Here is an 18853-nt window from a genome sequence, read left to right as displayed (position 1 = left end):
AACAACCCACTGACAAGAATTTTCTAGTGAATCTTTTAGCCGAATCGAATAAAAAAGAGACTCTCGAAAAGGAAAAGGAAGATCTGATTGCAGATATAATGTCTCTATGTGTGTAACCATCTTAACCCAAAAATCAAATAAAATTTTTGATTAATCTTTAAATTAACATTATAAAGATATTACTAGCCCTTTAAACTTAAACCTATCCCTTTAAAAAACTGAAAAGAAATTCTTTCGTACAAAAGAAAAGGAACTAGCCCCTCAATGTTGACACAGAACGTTCTAGAACTATCCTATACCCCTATATCCATAGTACAAAATGAAATACTTAGCAACGAAAACTTTTTCCAAGAACCCAGAGAAATGTCACGCTGATTTAGACCCCAAGCAACAAGACCTTGAGTCACTATCCTGGTACCTGGCCCGAGAAACTTCTAGAACATTTTTTTAACCCTTAAACTGACCAATCCCCATTTGGTCCCAGATTTAAAAGTTTTGCCTATTCGTTGATAACATGAATCCGCCCGGCTACGTAATGAATATGGTCCACTATTCGCCAAACCGAAGTCAATCAACAAACGTCATTGTCCCAGAAATCCTTGCGAGAAACTAGAAGTTATATATACGAAGTCCCTCCTGTCCCACCCTCAGTCGATTCCTGAACTGCTTAATGAAACCCTGTCGGCTCACCCTTAAGAAACCCTTAAAAGTCCGGAGTATTATTTTATATCGGAGATATTTTTTATTCATTTTGATACCTTTATTTTCCATCAATTTGAATCCCTAAGTTTTGGAAGAGAATCGGAGAGATTTTTTATTCATTTTGATACCTTTATTTTTCGTCAATTTGAATCCTTAATTTTTTGGAGAAACTCGGAAACATTTTTTAAAACATCTAAATTGAAGAAGAGAAGGAGCGCGAGTGCGCGAAATATTAAAAGAAAAATAATAATTAACCCTTAAATCGTGTAACCTGAAAAAAGATCCTGAAGTAAAACCCTTAAATCGAGAAAGAAAAGAAAAAAACATAATTAAACCCTTAAATCGCGTAACAAGAAAGAAGAAAAAAGAACCCTTAACCCTTAAGAAGAATATGGAAGAGGATCAACTTGTCGTAAGAAATTAAAAACTTGAAACTATTTTGATAAACTGATTTGAAACTATGGTTAAAGAACTGAGATTATGGTTGACGGATTGATTCATTTTTTAAAATCCTAACTTTCTATTTTTGAACATTATTATTTTAGTGCATAACTGTACGATTTGAACCTAAACACCCCTAAAATTTAAATTTGAAACTTAAAGGAGACATTCCATAGAGGATATTACTTTTGATTTTTTGTTTAATTTTTATTTTGACCCCTATAAAAGTGTGTGAAATTTATGAATAAGATTGAATATTATGTTGAATATTAAAATTTGGATTAGAATCTATTTTGATTCTCAATTGACACATACCATCAAAAACGCGGTCACTTTTGATTCAGAAATTTTATGAGCCCCTCGTTCCCGTTAAAAGGCCTTAACTCTCCACAACTGACTGCATTCTAACATCTTGTCTAGCGTTAGCGAGGTTGAATCATTAGTGAAAAAAGAGGTAGGTGTTTGTCTTGCATCTTCCTAACCCCTCTAGTAAGACGTCGAACACCCAACCCCACCCCCATAAACAACAAATGAAGAAAGGCGATTAAAAAGAAAAGGCTTATATGTGGGGCTGCAAGAAATTGCCAGAACGATGATATCATAGAAACCGTGAGAAAACAGATAAAATCTACGAAGGCTCTCCTGGAAATAAATTTTTCAAGGTCTAAGGAAGCTTTGCGTTTATCTGCAGTTTCAGAACTGCCTGGATCTACATCTTCATGCGAGAACACTGTCACGTCAAATAAACGTACACCACATAACAAGAATATTGAGAAACAAAATAGGTTCTTTTCCACTGTCAAGACGAGAAATAATGCCAATGTCAGATACTGTAAACCAAGCATCGTAGAGAAAGCATCTTTAATCAGTCATTTAACGCAAGATGGTCGAATTAAAGATGTGCATGATAAAAATGATCACTCTTATACCGCTTCTCCAATTTCTCGTGAAATTTTAGTTGAAAACCCAACGGAAAAACGAAAGAAAATGACCAAACTTGCAAGAAATTTTAGCATACAAAAGAAAAAAAATATTGAAAGATTTCTGTCGTATTTCGTCGATAAAGACAAAGTTACGCAAGCAATTTCTGGGTCAGGAAAGATCCAAGAGGAAGAGATTGAAGCTGATCCTGAAAAAATTTCGGACGATGTAATTAACGAAACTGAAGAAATTGTACAGTTCTCAAAATCTTATCTTACAAGCGACTCCGCAGTTGCGGTTGATCAAATCATTCAAATGAAACGTGAAAACTGGAAATGTGGATTGTGTCCCAAAATAAACTCTAATGTGAATATGGTTGAATGCGAATCCTGCAAAGTCTGGTACCATTGAGCGTGCGCTCTCTTTAAGGAAGCAGACATTGATAAAGCTTTTTTTTTGTAAAAAAATGCACCGGCAATTAAATAATTGTTTTTCAGTAAAAATTTAGTTTTCCAAGTCTTTGAAATTTTCGTAATGTTGTATGTTTAAATTGGGACCGTCCATAAAATACGTGACGCGAAAAAAAAACATTTTCTGACCCCCCCGTCCCCCCAGATCACGCTTCGTCACGCCTTTCTCAGACCCCTCCCCTAAAAACCACGTCACATTTCTTTAACCCCCTCCGAACTATGATTTGAGTTAATTTACAAATTTAATTTGATTAATTTCTTGAGTGATATGCCGCCTTCTCAGAAATATTTTGCTCGGCTGAAAATTCAAGTTCTCTTCCGTTTTAAGCTTTTTCCCTCTGATTGACCTTTAGAATTTTAGTGTCTGGATGAGCTTTTTATAAGCTTCAAAAAAGTTCCAAAAAGCTTAGTTAAAGGGGCACACTTTTTAGGTTTCGACACTGTCACCGAAAACAGACTTATCAAGCTTGAGATTTAGAAAATTTGCCAAAGAATCGAAACCATTTCAATCGGCAGGGGGATTTGATTCATCCTCACAAATAATAGGGGCGAATAAACAGAGACATAAGAGAGTTTACGCTGTTTATTTTAAATGCGCTATTTAAATTGGCTATATATAAAGGTGTAAATAGTAGATAATTGCTTAAATTTTCTACTATTTAAGCGATGATGGAATAACAATTTTGGAAAATTATTGTAACGGTGGACTATGGAATGTTGTCTTTCTTCTTCTATAACATAAGAGAGCCAATCGCCCTCTTACTGACTTCGTAACAAAATCAATGCTAAATGTGACGTCACGCATCGAAGAACCCCTCTCTCCCCCTTGACATGGACCGTCACAAATTTAGAAACCCCCTCCCCCCATATGAGTGTGACGTAGTTTATGGACGGTCCCTATACTGCAAACTGAATTTGGCGGGTTCAATCTCCGTTATTAATATTACATATATTTCATATCCCCTTTAATAACTCCATGCTTCTTTCACTTAAAAGCAGGGCCGGAAATAAGCACAGGACACTGGACATTGTCCAATAAAATTTTAAAATGTCCCATAATTTTTTTAAAAACTAAGGGGGTCACTGGACATTTTGACCCATAAATTTTCCGATGTTTTAATAGCTTGACTATGAAGATGCAACACTATTTTTGCACACTGCAGTGGACAATGTCCCATAAATTTTCCAGTCAAAGGAGGGGTCACTGGACACATGTCCTATAAGAATTTTTTCTTATTTCCGGCCCTGCTTAAAAGCCGAGAAAAAACGCAGACAGAAACTCGTAAAGAAAAGCATTCCATCCAATACACATATTTTAATAAGTGAAACATAATTATCAGTAATATTTTGTAATTAGTTTAAATAATTGACATTAGTTACGTTTTAAAAGCATGAGCTTTGAAAATAATGAAACACGTTCTTCTCCAGTAGTAAGATACATACATCACATGTCGCAGTGATAAAGAAATGGAAGAGGAATTGACTGAATATCAATGTTGGACTGACATTTTGAGCCTTTGTACGCTATTATCGCGACAGTTTAAGGAGAAAACGCAAAAAGACCTGCGAAAAGCGTCCAATGAAGGCCAGACGAGATTCTCCCGCCCACAAGGCACCCCTCTTTCGGCCCCCAAAAGTGTCGGGGCTTTAGTCGCTCGTGTCCAAGACCAATGACCAGGGCACGTCAAGGTCAGGGGGATCGCTGGCCTAATGTCCAGTTTAAAAAATCCTTATTTCCCACCCCGCAGACATGCCACACGCATTATTTTCTTATCTTAATACCACTCCAGTACTAAAATAATACCGCCTCCAAGTTCGAGGTTTTGCAAACTTTTACGTCTGCTAGGCATTCTTCTTATGGACCGTCAAGTGGTAAACTAAAATTACTAGAGAAACTTTTAGTAAAAGAAATAAGAAACTCGTTCGCCAAGAAGAACAAATAACAAGGAAAAGATTCCTCAGACGTTACAGGACTTGACATAGTCTTGAATCATTAGTTTAATTTGGTTTAGTAGTAGGATGGATGCTATGAAAGATTGTGTTGTGATGATGAAACCTTTAAGCTGGTAAGTAATGAAAATATCTCTTGAACTTGAAGAATGTCCCAAAGAAGCAATCTCTCTTAAGGACTCTCCCCCCTTTACCCAGACTTGTTGTTTTGATTGAAAATACTACACTACGCAGTCCAGACCAAACATATTTTTTAAATACAGCGTCAACAATTATAACACATGGAACAGCCATCCATAAGATACACCTTCCCCATTCTTGAAATGACGCGGCGAAATATTTATTTTTTGATGGGGTAATCATTGCGTGGAATAACTTGCCAGAGCATTTTGTCTCCTCAGGCTAGCGATGTTCAAACATTAACTCAGGACCACATAATTTTACGAAACTACATGGCTATGGCTCCTCTACCTGTTCCAGATGGGCTAGTGAAGTTTTATTAGCCTCTCATATTTAAAGTAAAAGGCCGGGTAACATAACATTAAACCGGCAATTTTACAGAATAGCTTCTGGTAGCAGATCACTTTTGTTTTTATGTTTATTATGTGTAATATTGGATGAAAAAAATTATGGCCCAAAAATTTTTCGGCGCAAATGATTATTGAAAAAGTTACAAGCTTTTAATTCTTTGGCGTGCGCAAAGGCTTAGGGATCCATGTCATTGGCTAAAAGCCTAAAAAAGCAATTATAAGTGGAAAAAGGACCATACACGTATAGGAGTCACGAGTTAAGATCTCTGCAGACGAAAATACCAAAACCAAACCTAAAATAACCTAACCAAGCCTAATATATAAATATTTTGGAAAAGGTGGCAGCTAATTAATAGGAGAATATTTTGGAAAAGGTGGCAGCTAATTAATAGGAGAATATTTTGGAAAAGGTGGCAGCTAATTAATAGGAGAATATAATTTTGGTAAAGGTGGCAGCTAATTAATTGGTTATTTTCGTCTGCAGAGCATAGATGGGCACTATCATATCATTTGATAGTTTTACCACTTGATACGATAGAAAACTAAATCTGCCCCTATCAAAGTATCAATTTTGATAGTTATTTTCGAGAAAAATTTGAATTATAATGATCGATTGAGTTTGATAGCTTAGAAAGTGCACTCGAAGTTGATATGATTCATTGATTCGTTGAAATCTTCTAGAGAAAAATATCGATTCTCAACGTGATCTGGCTACTAACCCCATCTTTTAGAAATCATAAAAAATGATAGGCATTATTCCTTGAGAAATAAATTGATTCTTTGAGTGAGTTTATTTGGCGACATCTGTTTTCTGATTTCATTTTAAAAAATTATGTGCTAATCTTTGATAGGCAATTTTGATAGTTATGAAAATTTCTGGAAAGATAAGTCGTTTTTTGAATGATATCGAAGTTTTTAATATATTTGAACGTTAGCAAGTGTAGGTTTATTCTATAAGAAGATTCTGTACTTGGTGGTCGTTATAACCCTCTCAAACAAATAAATAAAAATAAAATAAACGATGGTTCAACAGTTCAAACTGTGAAGACGGAGCTTCTTGTATATAGAAGCTCCGTGCTGTCACTGATGTGAACGACTACTCGAGGAGGAAGAACGATTCCACGAAATCATCCAAACGTAGAATTAGATAAATTAAAGTGTAGATTTTCTGATTTTTATTACCCACAGTTTTAATTGCAATTTTTGCCTTTAATTATTATTAGTTAACCGTTTATAGTAGATGGTTTAGATTAAATCAAGGGCGAATAATTTGAAAAAGTTTGGATAGTAGCTTTTGAACTATAGACAGTTAAAAGTCAAACTTGAGAAATGAGATTATGGAAATTATATGAATATATGAAAATATTAGAAATTCTACAAAATCAGGAAATATCAGGAATCGATTAAACAGAGTAAAAGTAGGTAGAGCCCAAATCAGTTTGATCGAAAACAATCAAATTTAAAGTCCGGAAATTAAATAATCGATTAATTTAGTCGTTCCTAAAGATTTCAATTTGATTTGATAGGCAAAAAATCTATCTAACAATGAGAGCCAATCTAACATATTGAAGGAAGATTTGATAGTTTCACCATCTATGATTTGTTGAGAGGGAAAAAATCTATCTAACAAATAATGCCCGTCTAAAATATAGCTAGAAGAATTGATAGTTTCGCCAAATATGATAGTTTGAGAGGAAAAATATCTATCTAACCAGCAGTGTCAGTCTAAAATATAGTCAGAAGAGTTGATAGTTTCGCCATCTATGATAGTTTGAGAGGAAAAATATCTATCTAACCAGCAATGTCAGTCTAAAATATAGTCAGAAGAGTTGATAGTTCCGCCATCTATGATAGTTTGAGAGGAAAAAAATCTATCTAAGAAGGAGTTCCACTCTAAAATATAGCCAGAAGAATTGATAGTTTCGCCATCTATGATAGTTTGATAGGAAAAAAATCTATCTAAGGAGGAGTGCCCAACTCTGCAGTGCAGAGATCTTAATTCGTGACCTCTACGCCTTTGCGTAAGCCAAAGACTTAAACGGTTGTAACTTTTTAAATAATCATTCGCGCTGGAAAATTTTTGCACCATAATTTTTTTCATGCAATTTTACATATAATAAACGTAGAAAGAAAAGTGAACGACCCCTACCAGGAGCTATTCTGAAATATGTCCCATTATACCTTATAAGAACGGCCTTTTCGAGGGCCTTTTTCTAAATATAAAACGGAAACTTATGAAAAAAAAAAATAATCTCTTATTACAAAAAAATTGTGTTATTTCGGAATTCATTTAAATTTTTTCGCCATTTGTAAACTCTTCGATTCTGATTTCACGAGAACTGCAAGACATTTCATGCGTATAAAGGCAGGCCCCTTAAAGGGGCTGTCCGACCCCCTTTCCTTTTTTACCCACCCGCTATGTTAAGCTCTATGAGGAAGATCGTCGTTTGTCCCACTGTCCGAACAGCCCCTTTAATTTGCAGTTAGAATTAGGCGCCCCAAATAGTGACATTTTTTTCAATCAACTCAAGATTTAGAAATATTTGGCAAGTATAAAATGAACCAATTTGATACATTTTCACATAATTGGTATTTAACTATTAAATTTTGAATTTGTGTAAAATAATGTATCTACAGTAAAACCCAAACCTTTTCTTGATTCATTTTTGAAGGAAAAGGTCGGAAAACAACATTTTACTTTAATACAAAAGAAAAAAATTAAAAAAAAAATCTCTTATTACAAAATAATTAGCATTTAATTAATCATAAAAATTAGGGCTACTACGCCGCCATTGGTTTAGTAGCTTCTGCTAATTCGAACCTGATAAGCTCGTGATAGAGCGCACTATGCCCCACCTTACCCTTACGTCTCTCAGCCTGTGAGGATTAAACCAATCCCTCTAAACCAATAGCGGCGCAGTAGTCCTCGTTTTTAAGACTAATCAAATGCCCAAAACAGCTAAATTGAACAGAAATCACGAAAACTTTTCAAGTTTCGTGTCGGACACTATCCAGATCGAGATATGATCAGTTTTAATATGCATCAATTGAATCGGATTTTGTAACTACACTCTCCCACTAATCAAGCATTTCAGCCTTGAGCAACTTTGTCTCACAAAGGTCCTGGCAACACTGTAAACTCTTAGTAGTTTAAAATATTAACGTTTTTCTCCATTCCTTAATTTGTTTGTTCTTCGAAAAATGTTCCATGTTTCGAAACATGTCTTCATTCAAAGTTTAATTTTAGGAAAGAAATGTGTCTTCACAAACTGTCTTTACGCAAAGCCTACATGAATTTGGTCAATTCTCAAAGAGTTGTTCTCGGAGAGGTATTTGCGATATTTTTGAACTATTCCTCGTTCTGCTATGAAGTTTAAAATTGCAAAATTGATTTAGGAAATGGATAAGGAAGATTGTTACTTAAGCAAAGATGACAAAATGAAGAAACTGAGGAACAAGGTAATAATTGATAAAATAGTTCCCGCATTATGAGGAAATCTGTGCTGGTAGCGCAGCTAATGGCAAAAAAAAACGAACCTAGGGGCCATTTCGCCTTGCTTGAGTGAAAGCACCCAGTTTTTCCGTTCCTTATGAAGGGTTTATGAGATACATGATTAAAAATAACATTTCCTGCAGCCTCTCAATGACTAATGAACAACGAACTTTTTTAAATGACCAACGATAAATTCCCCTCTGATTGGCTGAAGGTTTAGAGAATAAAGGTCCCATGTTTAAAGATTCATTAAAAATGAGGACCATTAACGTTCTTTGACGTCATTGGTTTCTCATCTTTCTTGCTCGTCTCTTTAAAAGGCATTCTGCCTGAAGGTCCCATGGAAATCAGCTGTAGTAATGGAATCTTAGTTGAATTTTTCAGTTTGACGTTTTAATTTCAAACGTGAGAAAATCGCGAATGGAAAATGAATTAATTATTAATGAGCAACGAGAGAAAATTGACCTGCTCAATAAGGTCAGAGAAGAATTGAAAAACAAAGTCAAAGATCTGAAGGTAACCTATGAAGTTAGATATTAGCAATATTCTTTAATCATTGTTAATTGTCTAAAAAATTAGGAGAAAAATGGAGCAATTCAAAAGGCTAACGATGTATCAGTGAAAGTTGAACCAGTTGATTATGATTCAGAGCCAGATAGCCAAGCATTATCCCTTCCAGTTGCGGAACAGCAACAACCTCAATCTCAAAATGAAAGGTATTGCGAGAGAAAAAAAGGTGTATTCATTTTATTGTTTCCATGGACTATTTATCACAATTTATTTGTATAGCTCGGAAGGACTCCCTACTGAGGCCAGGAACCGCAAGCAGCCTGGTGTGTTGATTTTTATTTTTAATAAAATACTGAATGTCTCCCACAAGTCACTTGCTGGGTGCAAAGTTCATTGAACCAAACGCTGATGAGCTAGAACCAAAGTCCAGAAAAGTTTTACGGCAAATTTTAAAAGCCTTATTAGTCAGTGGTGATGGTATGAAGTTGGGCAGGCTAGTTTTTGGAACCCTTAATGAATGTAGATTATACGGCAATGCAATGAACTGCTTCGAACAATTTTATGGCTTAACATACAAGAATGAACTCTACTCGACCCATGTTGGCGAAAGTAGCGAATCTGATTTTATTTCGAAACTAAAGCTGATGCCAATTGAAAAGATTAAGGCATCGGCCCAAAATAGAAAATATTTCAAATTTCCCAACAGTCTTTTGATGATCGACAGAGCATGCTGGGATATAACTTAGATAATCTGATTGGTTTACTCGTTAATGAGCTGAACTGCCACAGAGAAAGGCTTTAAATATTATAATGGCAAAATCAATAAAGTCTGAACGCCTCAATTATTACAGTTACTATTTATGATCAGATTAGAATTTTAATATAATCAGCGCTAAAGAAGTGTAAGATGATTTACTTTCAGCGAAACTACGTTTGTTCGATTTTGACAAAGGATTAGGGATTATTAAGATATCTAATCAAACGATTTGTCACCAGATGGCTCTTAATTGTGCTTATTCTGCTTGATAGATTTTTTTAATATTTTCTTTATTGTTTATTGAGTTAAACGTTGGAAAGATCAGCCTCATTTTCAGCTTCTCTTACTGGAATGGCTCATCTTAAACCTTTCCTGAACCACTTGATAAAGCTGTGTTTCACACAATAGCCCACGACGAATCAGACGCGCAACTAGACCTATTACCTAAAATAATCCCTGTACCACCATAGATTAACAATCATATAATTAGCCAAGACGGTCCCAAACACAGCATGATAGTAACCTCTAGACAACGTAAGAGGTATCGATAAATTTGTTATGCCTAACTCGATATTAACCCACGCCGAACCGATAATAACACTCTTACAACTACATTCTAACCCCCACACCACTCAATAGTCACCCCAGCACAAACCGATTAAAGCCTGCTGGAATCAGTCACTCATTACTAACGTATGGATAACCAAGTTTTAACCCTAGTACTTTTAGACCCTACTATAACCTGTTTCAGACTAATTGTTAGTAGATCAATTTCTTGAACTATTAGGGTTTGACTATTAACCTGTTGTTACACACTCATATCATCATTTGAACCACGCATTAACTTATAGGGATAGAATCAATGTTTTCCGACTAGTACAAGATGAGGGCAGTTTTAGGTAAAAAAATGTGCCTAAAATTATGAGTGCCAAAAAAAATCGAATTAAAACGTTTAAAATTAAGAAAAGTACGTTATATATTTTGAAATTCAAACTAGCCGCGAAATACCGCCCAACTTGTATTTCACGCAGTGACGTTACTAATGTCTCTTGATTCATTGGTTGTTTGGAAATAGGAGAATGTAGGGAGCTCTATACCACTGTATAGTAGCTTTTCACCTTCACTGGGGATTCGGGAAGCGGCGCATATTTGAGAAGACCTTTGTAAACATAATTCTGATTTTTCATCTTTATTATCCTTTGTTCTCTTAACTCTTGGTTACGTTGTAGAGTAAGGATGATAGAGATTTGTCAAAATTGATACAGGTAATGTCCAAAACACCACATTTTTGCGCTATTTTGGCAAAGGCTTAGCTTCCATGTATAATAATGGTATGGCTTTATTTTAGCCTAATGGCCCTAATCTAAGCTTTAACATATTTTTAATTGTAATTAAACATAGTAAAACTATTACTTTGAACCAAAAATAAATAGGGGAAAGTGTCGGACTGCCATATTTTCCTGCCTATGCCTTAGCTTGACATGCAATTCGAGACGCTCAAGCGCGCGAGAGGTGTTTAAAATAGTATCAGCCAATCAGATTTGTAGTTGATGATGTCATACTTCTCGAAAATAACGCTCGTACGCCACCAAACGGGAGAGTTTGGCATTGGCGTATCTCAAAGAAGAGTCACAACCTCGGACCTCTGCGCTCTGTTCTATTTTCTTTAGTGTTATTTTCACTTTTGAACGAGGTTAAAGTTTGTTTAAAACGTTAGCACGCCGAAATTAAGTTAAAATGCCGCAGATGTTCTTGAAATTATCATTTAATCCAAAAAACACATCGTTAAAATCGTTTAGAATTTCGTTTAAACTTAGGCCCTGGGTTATCATTATAAGCTAAAACGTTTTAATATTAGCAAACTAAATTATTGCAATCGTGTACATCATGAAATTAAATTGTGGGGATAAACTACAGTGGCCAATGTAAAATAAAACCGCACTATTTCTTCACGCGCAATATCACAAATTATCTTAGGTACGTGGTGAATAGGCGAGGGGGATGAAACAGATTTCGCGAGTATCATTCACCCCTCCAAATGCATGTCACAGACGAAGGAGAGAGTCCGACACTTTCCACTATTTATTTTTGCTTTGAACACCAAAATTACAGTGAAACTATTTACCTTCCTAAGTATCCGTATCGAAATAAGTTGTATTAATTTGGCGAAAATGCAGAATAGTACGAAAACTACTTTTAGGAGTAAATCTACTGTACCTCCGAGGGAGAGGAGCGTCGCGGGAGTAATTTAGTTTTTTCGCTCGTGTTTTTGCAAACGACTGTAGAGGGGGCAGTGATCGGAGCGGCGCCGAAAACTAATACTTTTAAAAATTAATTAAAAATAGTTATTAAAACTATCAATGTCTTTATATTTTTGAAAACGTAATTTTAGGTTCTATCTGATTTAAAAAAATGAAAGCTTTTCATTAGTAGTCAAAAGATTGATTCTATCCCTTTATATTGAACCTTCTATTTTCGGTAAGATTTCGCCCAAAAATTCACCCTTATGTCAAAAAATTTATTTCTGTTAAACCTTTATCAGTTTTAAGGAACAATAATAAATCACATAAAGACATTTTCCATCCGTGCTAAGGAGAAATAGTTTAAGCCTAGTTACCTACAACAAGCCTCGCATTGGTTTAGAGAGAAGAAAGTACTTTTTTTCTTTAATGTTGTGTCTACACACGCCTAATTGGCATTCCTTAATTTATCAAGCGCCCTTACAGAATTCTATATACAGTATATTTAATGTTAATTTGTAAACTACGCGTTGAACTACTACTATGAAAAAATACAAAAATAGACGCGACTCTGGGAATCTTTCGCTCGCTCCCTGTCCCCACTGTGTAACGATAATAAGTGGGCGGATACATCTAAAAAGGGTATGATACAAGTTAAGACCACATCCTATAGTATCATCGCGATTTCCTCGTGTCGTATCTATATTTTCCTGATGTTACGTGATTATTTCCTTAATGAAATATAGTTTTTGCTTTTTGTAGATAAATCCAAGGAAAAACATAATCCTGAAGACAAAAGAGGTCCAAACCATCACATAAAAATTCTTACTAGAGAAAAAATCTTCAAATGTGATCAGTGTGAATTTTTGAGCACAAATAAGAGTAATTTGATCAAACATGAACGCAATCACAGTGGTGAAAAACCTTTCCAATGTGATCAGTGTGATTTTAGGTGCGCTGTCAAGAGTAGTTTTATAAGACATCAACGCGTTCACAGTGTAGAAAAACCATTCCAATGTGATCAGTGTGACTTTGCTACCAAGTGGAAGTCCGTATTGATCACACATCAACGCCTTCACAGTGGAGAAAATCCTTTCCAATGTGATCAGTGTGACTACGCATGCGCGTGGAAGTCTATATTGATCACACATCAAAGCGTTCACAGTGGAGAAAAACCTTTCCATTGTGATCAGTGTGATTTTAGGTGCGCTGTCAAGAGTAGTTTTATAAGACATCAACGCGTTCACAGTGTAGAAAAACCTTTCCAATGTGATCAGTGTGACTACGCTAGTGCGCAGAAGTCCGGATTGATCACACATCAACGCGTTCACAGTGGAGAAAAACCTTTCCAATGTGATCAGTGTGACTACGCTAGTGCGCAGAAGTCCGGATTGATCACACATCAACGCGTTCACAGTGGAGAAAAACCTTTCCAATGTGATCAGTGTGACTACGCTAGTGCGCAGAAGTCCCGATTGATCACACATCAACGCGTTCACTGTGGAGAAAAACCTTTCCAATGTGATCAGTGTGACTACGCTAGCGCGCAGAAGTCCGGATTGATCACATATCAGCGTGTTCACTGTGTAGAAAAACCTTTCCAATGTGATCAGTGTGATTTTGGTTGCGCTGTCAAGAGTAGTTTTATCAGACATCAACGCGTTCACAGTGATGAAAAGCGCTTCAAATGTAATCAGTGTGAATATTCCAGCACTCTCAAGACTAGTTTAATCATACATCAACGCATTGACAATGGTGAAAAACTAAGCATGGGCGAATACTCGAGTAACACGAATAACTCGATCGAATATCGAGACGAATAACCGTCTCGATATTCGATAAGCCCCATTTCGGGTATTCGAACGAATATCGAATAGTGAATTTTACTATTCGGGCCTACTATTCGTTAAATATTCGAGTAACTATTCGTTAAATATTCGATAAACTATTCGTTAAATATTCGATTAACTATTCGAGAAAACAAAAATATTAACCCTAAAAATGTTTTAAAAAAGTAATGGCAGTTACACTTTTTAATGTATAAGTTTCTATGGGAAAATAGGCCTGAAGTGCTACTACTCTATAGCGCACCTAAATTCTAAATATAATTTAAATTGATTTTAATTAATCCTTCTATTTCTGACTATTCGATAACTATTCGATAAGGGCAATTTTAAGTTAAGCCTAATTATTCGATATTCGGTTCCCAAACAACTATTCGTCTCGGTATTCGATAAGAAAATTTTTCACTATTCGATATTCGTCTCGACAGTCAAAAACTGGTATTCGCCCATGCTTATGAAAAACCCTTCAAATGTAATCTGTGCGACTATTCCAGCGTACAGAAGCCTAGTTTGACCATACATCAACAACGCGTACACAATGGTGGAAAACCCTTCAAATGCCATCAGTAAGACTTTAGGTGCACTGGCAAGAGTACTTTCATCAGGCATCAACGCGTTCAAAGTTGGAGGAAAGCCCTTTAAATGTGCTCATTGTGACTTTACCAGCGCATGAAAGCTCGTTTTGATCACACATAATACCCTTCATAATAGAGAAAAACCCTTCAGACGTACGTGACTGTTGTGAATCTGTTAGTAAATATAAGAGTTTTTTTATCGGACATTTCCGCATTCACAGCGGTGAAATACCATTGAAATTTGATTGCACGACAGACATACATTCACGGTGGAGAAAAACCCTTCAAATATGATCGTTGTAAATATTCAAAATTTTTCAAAATGAAGGTATCAAGTAGTAATAGTGGAATGTCCATTATTCATTATACGTTAACACTTCTTTTTGAAATAATGTTAATATAAATATTTTACTAAATATGCTGATTTTACTGTAAGATAATTTTAATTGTTTGAGTTTCTCATTTGTAGAAAGAAAATGTTGTTCAAGAATTAAACATTCTAACTAATTTTAAAATTCATTAATCGTGTTTAAATTAAATCAATTTTCAGAAGGTAATTTCAGTTGAAGTAAGTTAAATTACCTTGGAACATTCTGAAAAATATAGTCAATTCATGGGGCAACATCATACTCCGCTATTTCTTTCATATGAGCTGAAATGAATCATATAACCCTTGCTTGTATTAAGAATGAAAGATCTATATATGTTGAAACGTCTTCAATATCATGTTTTTGGGTCTTCGGGAGCCTTTTGAATATATTAGAGCCCCTTAAGAGACCTTGTATTAGACATATAAAAAAGATATCTAGAAACAGAGCGCCGTGAGAAGTCTTGTGTTTTAGACATATCACTAGATATCTAGAAATACAACCAGTGATACAACGCCCTAAGAGAAGCCAAAAAAGTAAGTTATTAAGCAAAGACCATTTCTCAGAAGTCTTAGAAGTAGAGCGCCCCATCTCAGAGGTCCGACATTCTCAAAAACGTGCTGGATTTCGCGATTTTTCCAATGATTACGATAAAGATTTCGTGATTTTGCCAATGATTACGAGAAAGATTTCGTGATTTTTGCCAAAGATTTCGTGATTTCACGATTTCACAAAGTAAAGCAGGAATGAAGCTGAGACCACCTAATATGGCTACCAGAACAGGGGTAAGACTTGGGAGGGTGTCACGTACTACTATCCCATTGTTACTATTTCCAGGCGGCACCTAAGGTTTATGCTGTCCCACCGTCTCCCCCAGTTAGAATAGGGCGAACGGGAGCGTGGGAAATAAGGCGGTGGCACAGGGCAAATGACCAGTTTAAAAATTGCCTGGACCAGTTTAAAAATTAAATCGGAGGGGGTTCAGTTAAATTCAATTGGTATGCCCTACCCTAGTTGCAATTAAGGAGATGGGGATCATTCAAAAGAGGAGTTCAATTAGAATCTATGTGCCTAATTTGAAGGATATTGACCGTTTTCATGATTTTTCCCCGCAAAAAAACCAGTATTTTAATTAATAATTTCGATTTTTTTTGATTAGAGTAAGTCATTTCATGAGGTATATTTAATTGAGAAAATATGGATTGATTTAATTGAGAAAATATGGATTGATTTAATTGAGAAAATATGGATTGATTTAATTGAGAAAATATGGATTGATTTAATTGAGAAAATATGGATTGATTTAATTGAGAAAATATGGATTGATTTAATTGAGAAAATATGGATTAATTTAATTGAGAAAATATGGATTAATTTAATTGAGAAAATATGGATTAATTTAATTGAGAAAATATGGATTGATTTAATTGAGAAAATATGGATTGATTTAATTGAGAAAATATGGATTGATTTAATTGGGAAATAGCTAGTGATGCCACGAATATTCGGTTACTATTCGGTATTCGGCCTATTCGGCCATTTTTTTTCGTATTCGGCCGAATATTTCGTAATATTCGGCCGAATACCGAATCTCCAATCATGAAGGAAAAAAACGGAAAAATTACTCAAAAATTATTTATTTCAATAACAATTTTTACTTTAATATTTATAATCTACCAGTGGTAAGTTGTGACGAAAAAAAAGCATATAGTGACACGATCTACTCGCAAATGAACCAAAAACCTAATGACGCTATAGACGGGTCCTATAGTGTTAAAGAGAGCGCGTTGAAAAATCGTAACTTCCCCTTTTCATTCCCTCCTTCCCGAGTTTATCACCAACGTTGAAAGCTTCCGCGCAGGCGCGCTGTAGCAGAGGCGGTAGAGAGCGGATCTAAACAGTGTATCCCTCTCTCTGCTTGCGGGCCAATATTGCGCAGAGCAGTAATCGCGTGACAGCTAGGGCCGAGAGGAGTGGAGAGTTTTCCCACGTGACCCTACATTTCGCGTAGCCATCTGCCTATTCACCTCACCATTCCATACCCTTCTTCTTCCATGTGAGACCTGTCCCATAGCCCTTTTCGTAATTTTATGCACGCATGCGCTTGTCGTGCGTCGTGGATAAAATAGCAGACGACGCCATCGGCCTACGGGGAAATAGCTGGGATTGTAGATAACGGAGTAAATTTGAATCTAAACTGTGATAAACTAAAAATATTGGAACTTAAACAAGTTTGTAAAAATATGGGAATTATATTTAAATCCTACTGGCGAAAACACATACTCATTGAAGCTTTAAAAAATGATAATATCGAAAATATTTCCCTTAATAACCAAGGCTTAGTGTCGGCTACATAAATAATGTCGGTATCCAAGCAGCGCCGGGCAAAACCACAAGAGCAACCCCTCAAAAAAAGAGCGCTTTCCCCGCGAGGGCCGCCGATTCCCGACCAGGGTCCGATACACACTAACGAAATGCACGTTACATATCCCCGTCTTTGGAGTTCCAACATTTTCGATTTATAACTCGTTCTCCTTTTCACAACAATTATGTGAAATTTAATTTCCACTGTTTTACCATCCCTCTTTACTTTATACGACTGATTCTTGCATCCCACCCACTACCACAACACAGCATCCAGGCATAGTGCAAAGGCTTAAGAATCATATGAAAAAAAAATAATTGAACAATGCTACAAAATTGAACTAACTAAAAAACCACTGGCTTAAATGAATTTTATTACACTTTTTTTCCAAATTTCTAAGAAAAAAAATCAAGAAAATGTATTGAAAATGATCAGATTTAATGGCAAAGTTGATGCCTCTAAAATAATGAGGAAATACGCGGAGGCTAAGACCGTAGTCTGCTATTTTATCCACGTTGTTACTAACACGCATGCGCCTCGCATTTTCCCCCACTTTTACCCTCCGACATGCGAAAAGGGCTATTGCGGTCCGTGCGGGGGATGTACTTATTTCGCGGAACGGGTTACAGCTCATAACCGGTTTCGCGCGAGTTGCACATATCTCACCAGAGAGAATTTAGAAGGGGAGTGGAAGGGGTGGTTTGGAATGTAGCGCAACGTCGTCTGCTAAACGTTATCTAGGCAGGTCGATTTCCGGTATGATGCGTTTGTAACAGAGAGATTTTAGAACACGTGACCGGAAACTCGCCTACCCCAAAAAGCTCAACGCGACATCTTGTTTGGGCGTCATCACGTTTAATAGAGTCAAAGGGGGGGCTTTCCACTCCCCTTCTAAATTCTCTCTGTATCTCACGCCCGAATATTCGGTGGCCGAATATTCGGTGATTCGGCCGAGAGCATGGCCGAATATTCGGTATTCGGTATTCGGCAAAATCAATATTCGCGGCATCACTACAAATAGCTACTTTTACATAGCTTATCCGTAAAATTATTAGTTTGCTCTGAAAATGGTTATAGGTATTTTTTGTGGTTTAAGTCTTGAAGAATATCTGATATTTTACCGACATGCTACTGCTAGAACAACACTGATCAACAAGATCATTCTTCCGTCTGAGGGGTGACGACTGACGGACCTGACGGCGGCTAGGAAAAGGTTAAAGCTATCTGCTAGAAGTTCTTCTGTTTAGTTTGGCACTGTGACTTGTTGTGAATTCTTTTGTTGTTCCTCCTTTAAAGGCATTAATGTAAGTTTATTGATTATTAAAATTAGTATCTATATTCAAAAGTGGAAACGTTTACTCACGAAGACACGAAAGTGAGGAATTATTAACGATAAACGTCATATTAGCCCTTATTGTTTAGAATTTATATTAAACTGAGGGGAAACCCCATAATACTTTGAAGCAAAATGTCACTATTTTACCCCTAAACCTTTAAATTTCACTACTCTTAGTGTATTTTAATGATTATTTAGATTAATTTAAACGTATAGTAGTAAAAATTACGTTCTACGAACGTTTATTGGAGTTTTCGTCTATTTAAATTTTACCTCTTAATTTTGTACCGGAACTCACTATTTTACAGAAACGACAAAGCCAAAAGTAATTTTGAATGTAAAGCAGACGAC

At 35.9% G+C, this 18853-nt stretch overlaps 1 protein-coding gene and 1 long non-coding RNA gene across 5 annotated transcripts; one reads left to right on the top strand and one right to left on the bottom strand.

Annotated features, from left to right (window-relative positions):
* Positions 1-4347: 4347 nt before the first annotated feature.
* Positions 4348-14922, top strand: LOC149621069 (uncharacterized). 4 transcript variants are annotated; one of them, XM_089855871.1, is made up of 8 exons: positions 4348-4600; positions 8262-8343; positions 8411-8473; positions 8892-9023; positions 9087-9223; positions 9297-9340; positions 12777-13769; positions 14353-14922. In XM_089855871.1, the coding sequence occupies exons 1-8, from the start codon at positions 4554-4556 to the stop codon at positions 14370-14372; spliced, it is 1518 nt and encodes a 505-aa protein (XP_089711997.1). In that variant the 5' UTR covers positions 4348-4553; the 3' UTR covers positions 14373-14922. The 4 variants fall into 4 exon arrangements, with proteins under 4 accessions (XP_089711997.1, XP_089711998.1, XP_089711996.1 ...); XM_089855872.1 differs by lacking the exon at positions 14353-14922 and adding an exon at positions 8030-8134 and having other exon boundaries at positions 12777-14235; XM_089855870.1 differs by lacking the exon at positions 14353-14922 and having other exon boundaries at positions 12777-14235.
* On the bottom strand, positions 14590-18351 carry LOC149621068 (uncharacterized). The gene is made up of 3 exons (XR_016375572.1): positions 18288-18351; positions 15016-15085; positions 14590-14605 (listed from the first exon to the last, which is right to left on the bottom strand). It is a non-coding gene; the product is annotated as an uncharacterized LOC149621068 (long non-coding RNA).
* Between the last annotated feature and the right edge of the window lie 502 nt (positions 18352-18853).

The sequence above is a fragment of the Phalangium opilio genome, unplaced genomic scaffold, assembly GCF_054372755.1.
Source record: "Phalangium opilio isolate 3A_F unplaced genomic scaffold, DU_Popi_V2 ptg000209l_1, whole genome shotgun sequence".
Classification (NCBI taxonomy): Eukaryota; Metazoa; Arthropoda; class Arachnida; order Opiliones; family Phalangiidae; genus Phalangium; species Phalangium opilio.
Note: the sequence above shows the minus strand (reverse complement) of the source record. Positions and strands in the feature narration are given on the sequence as shown.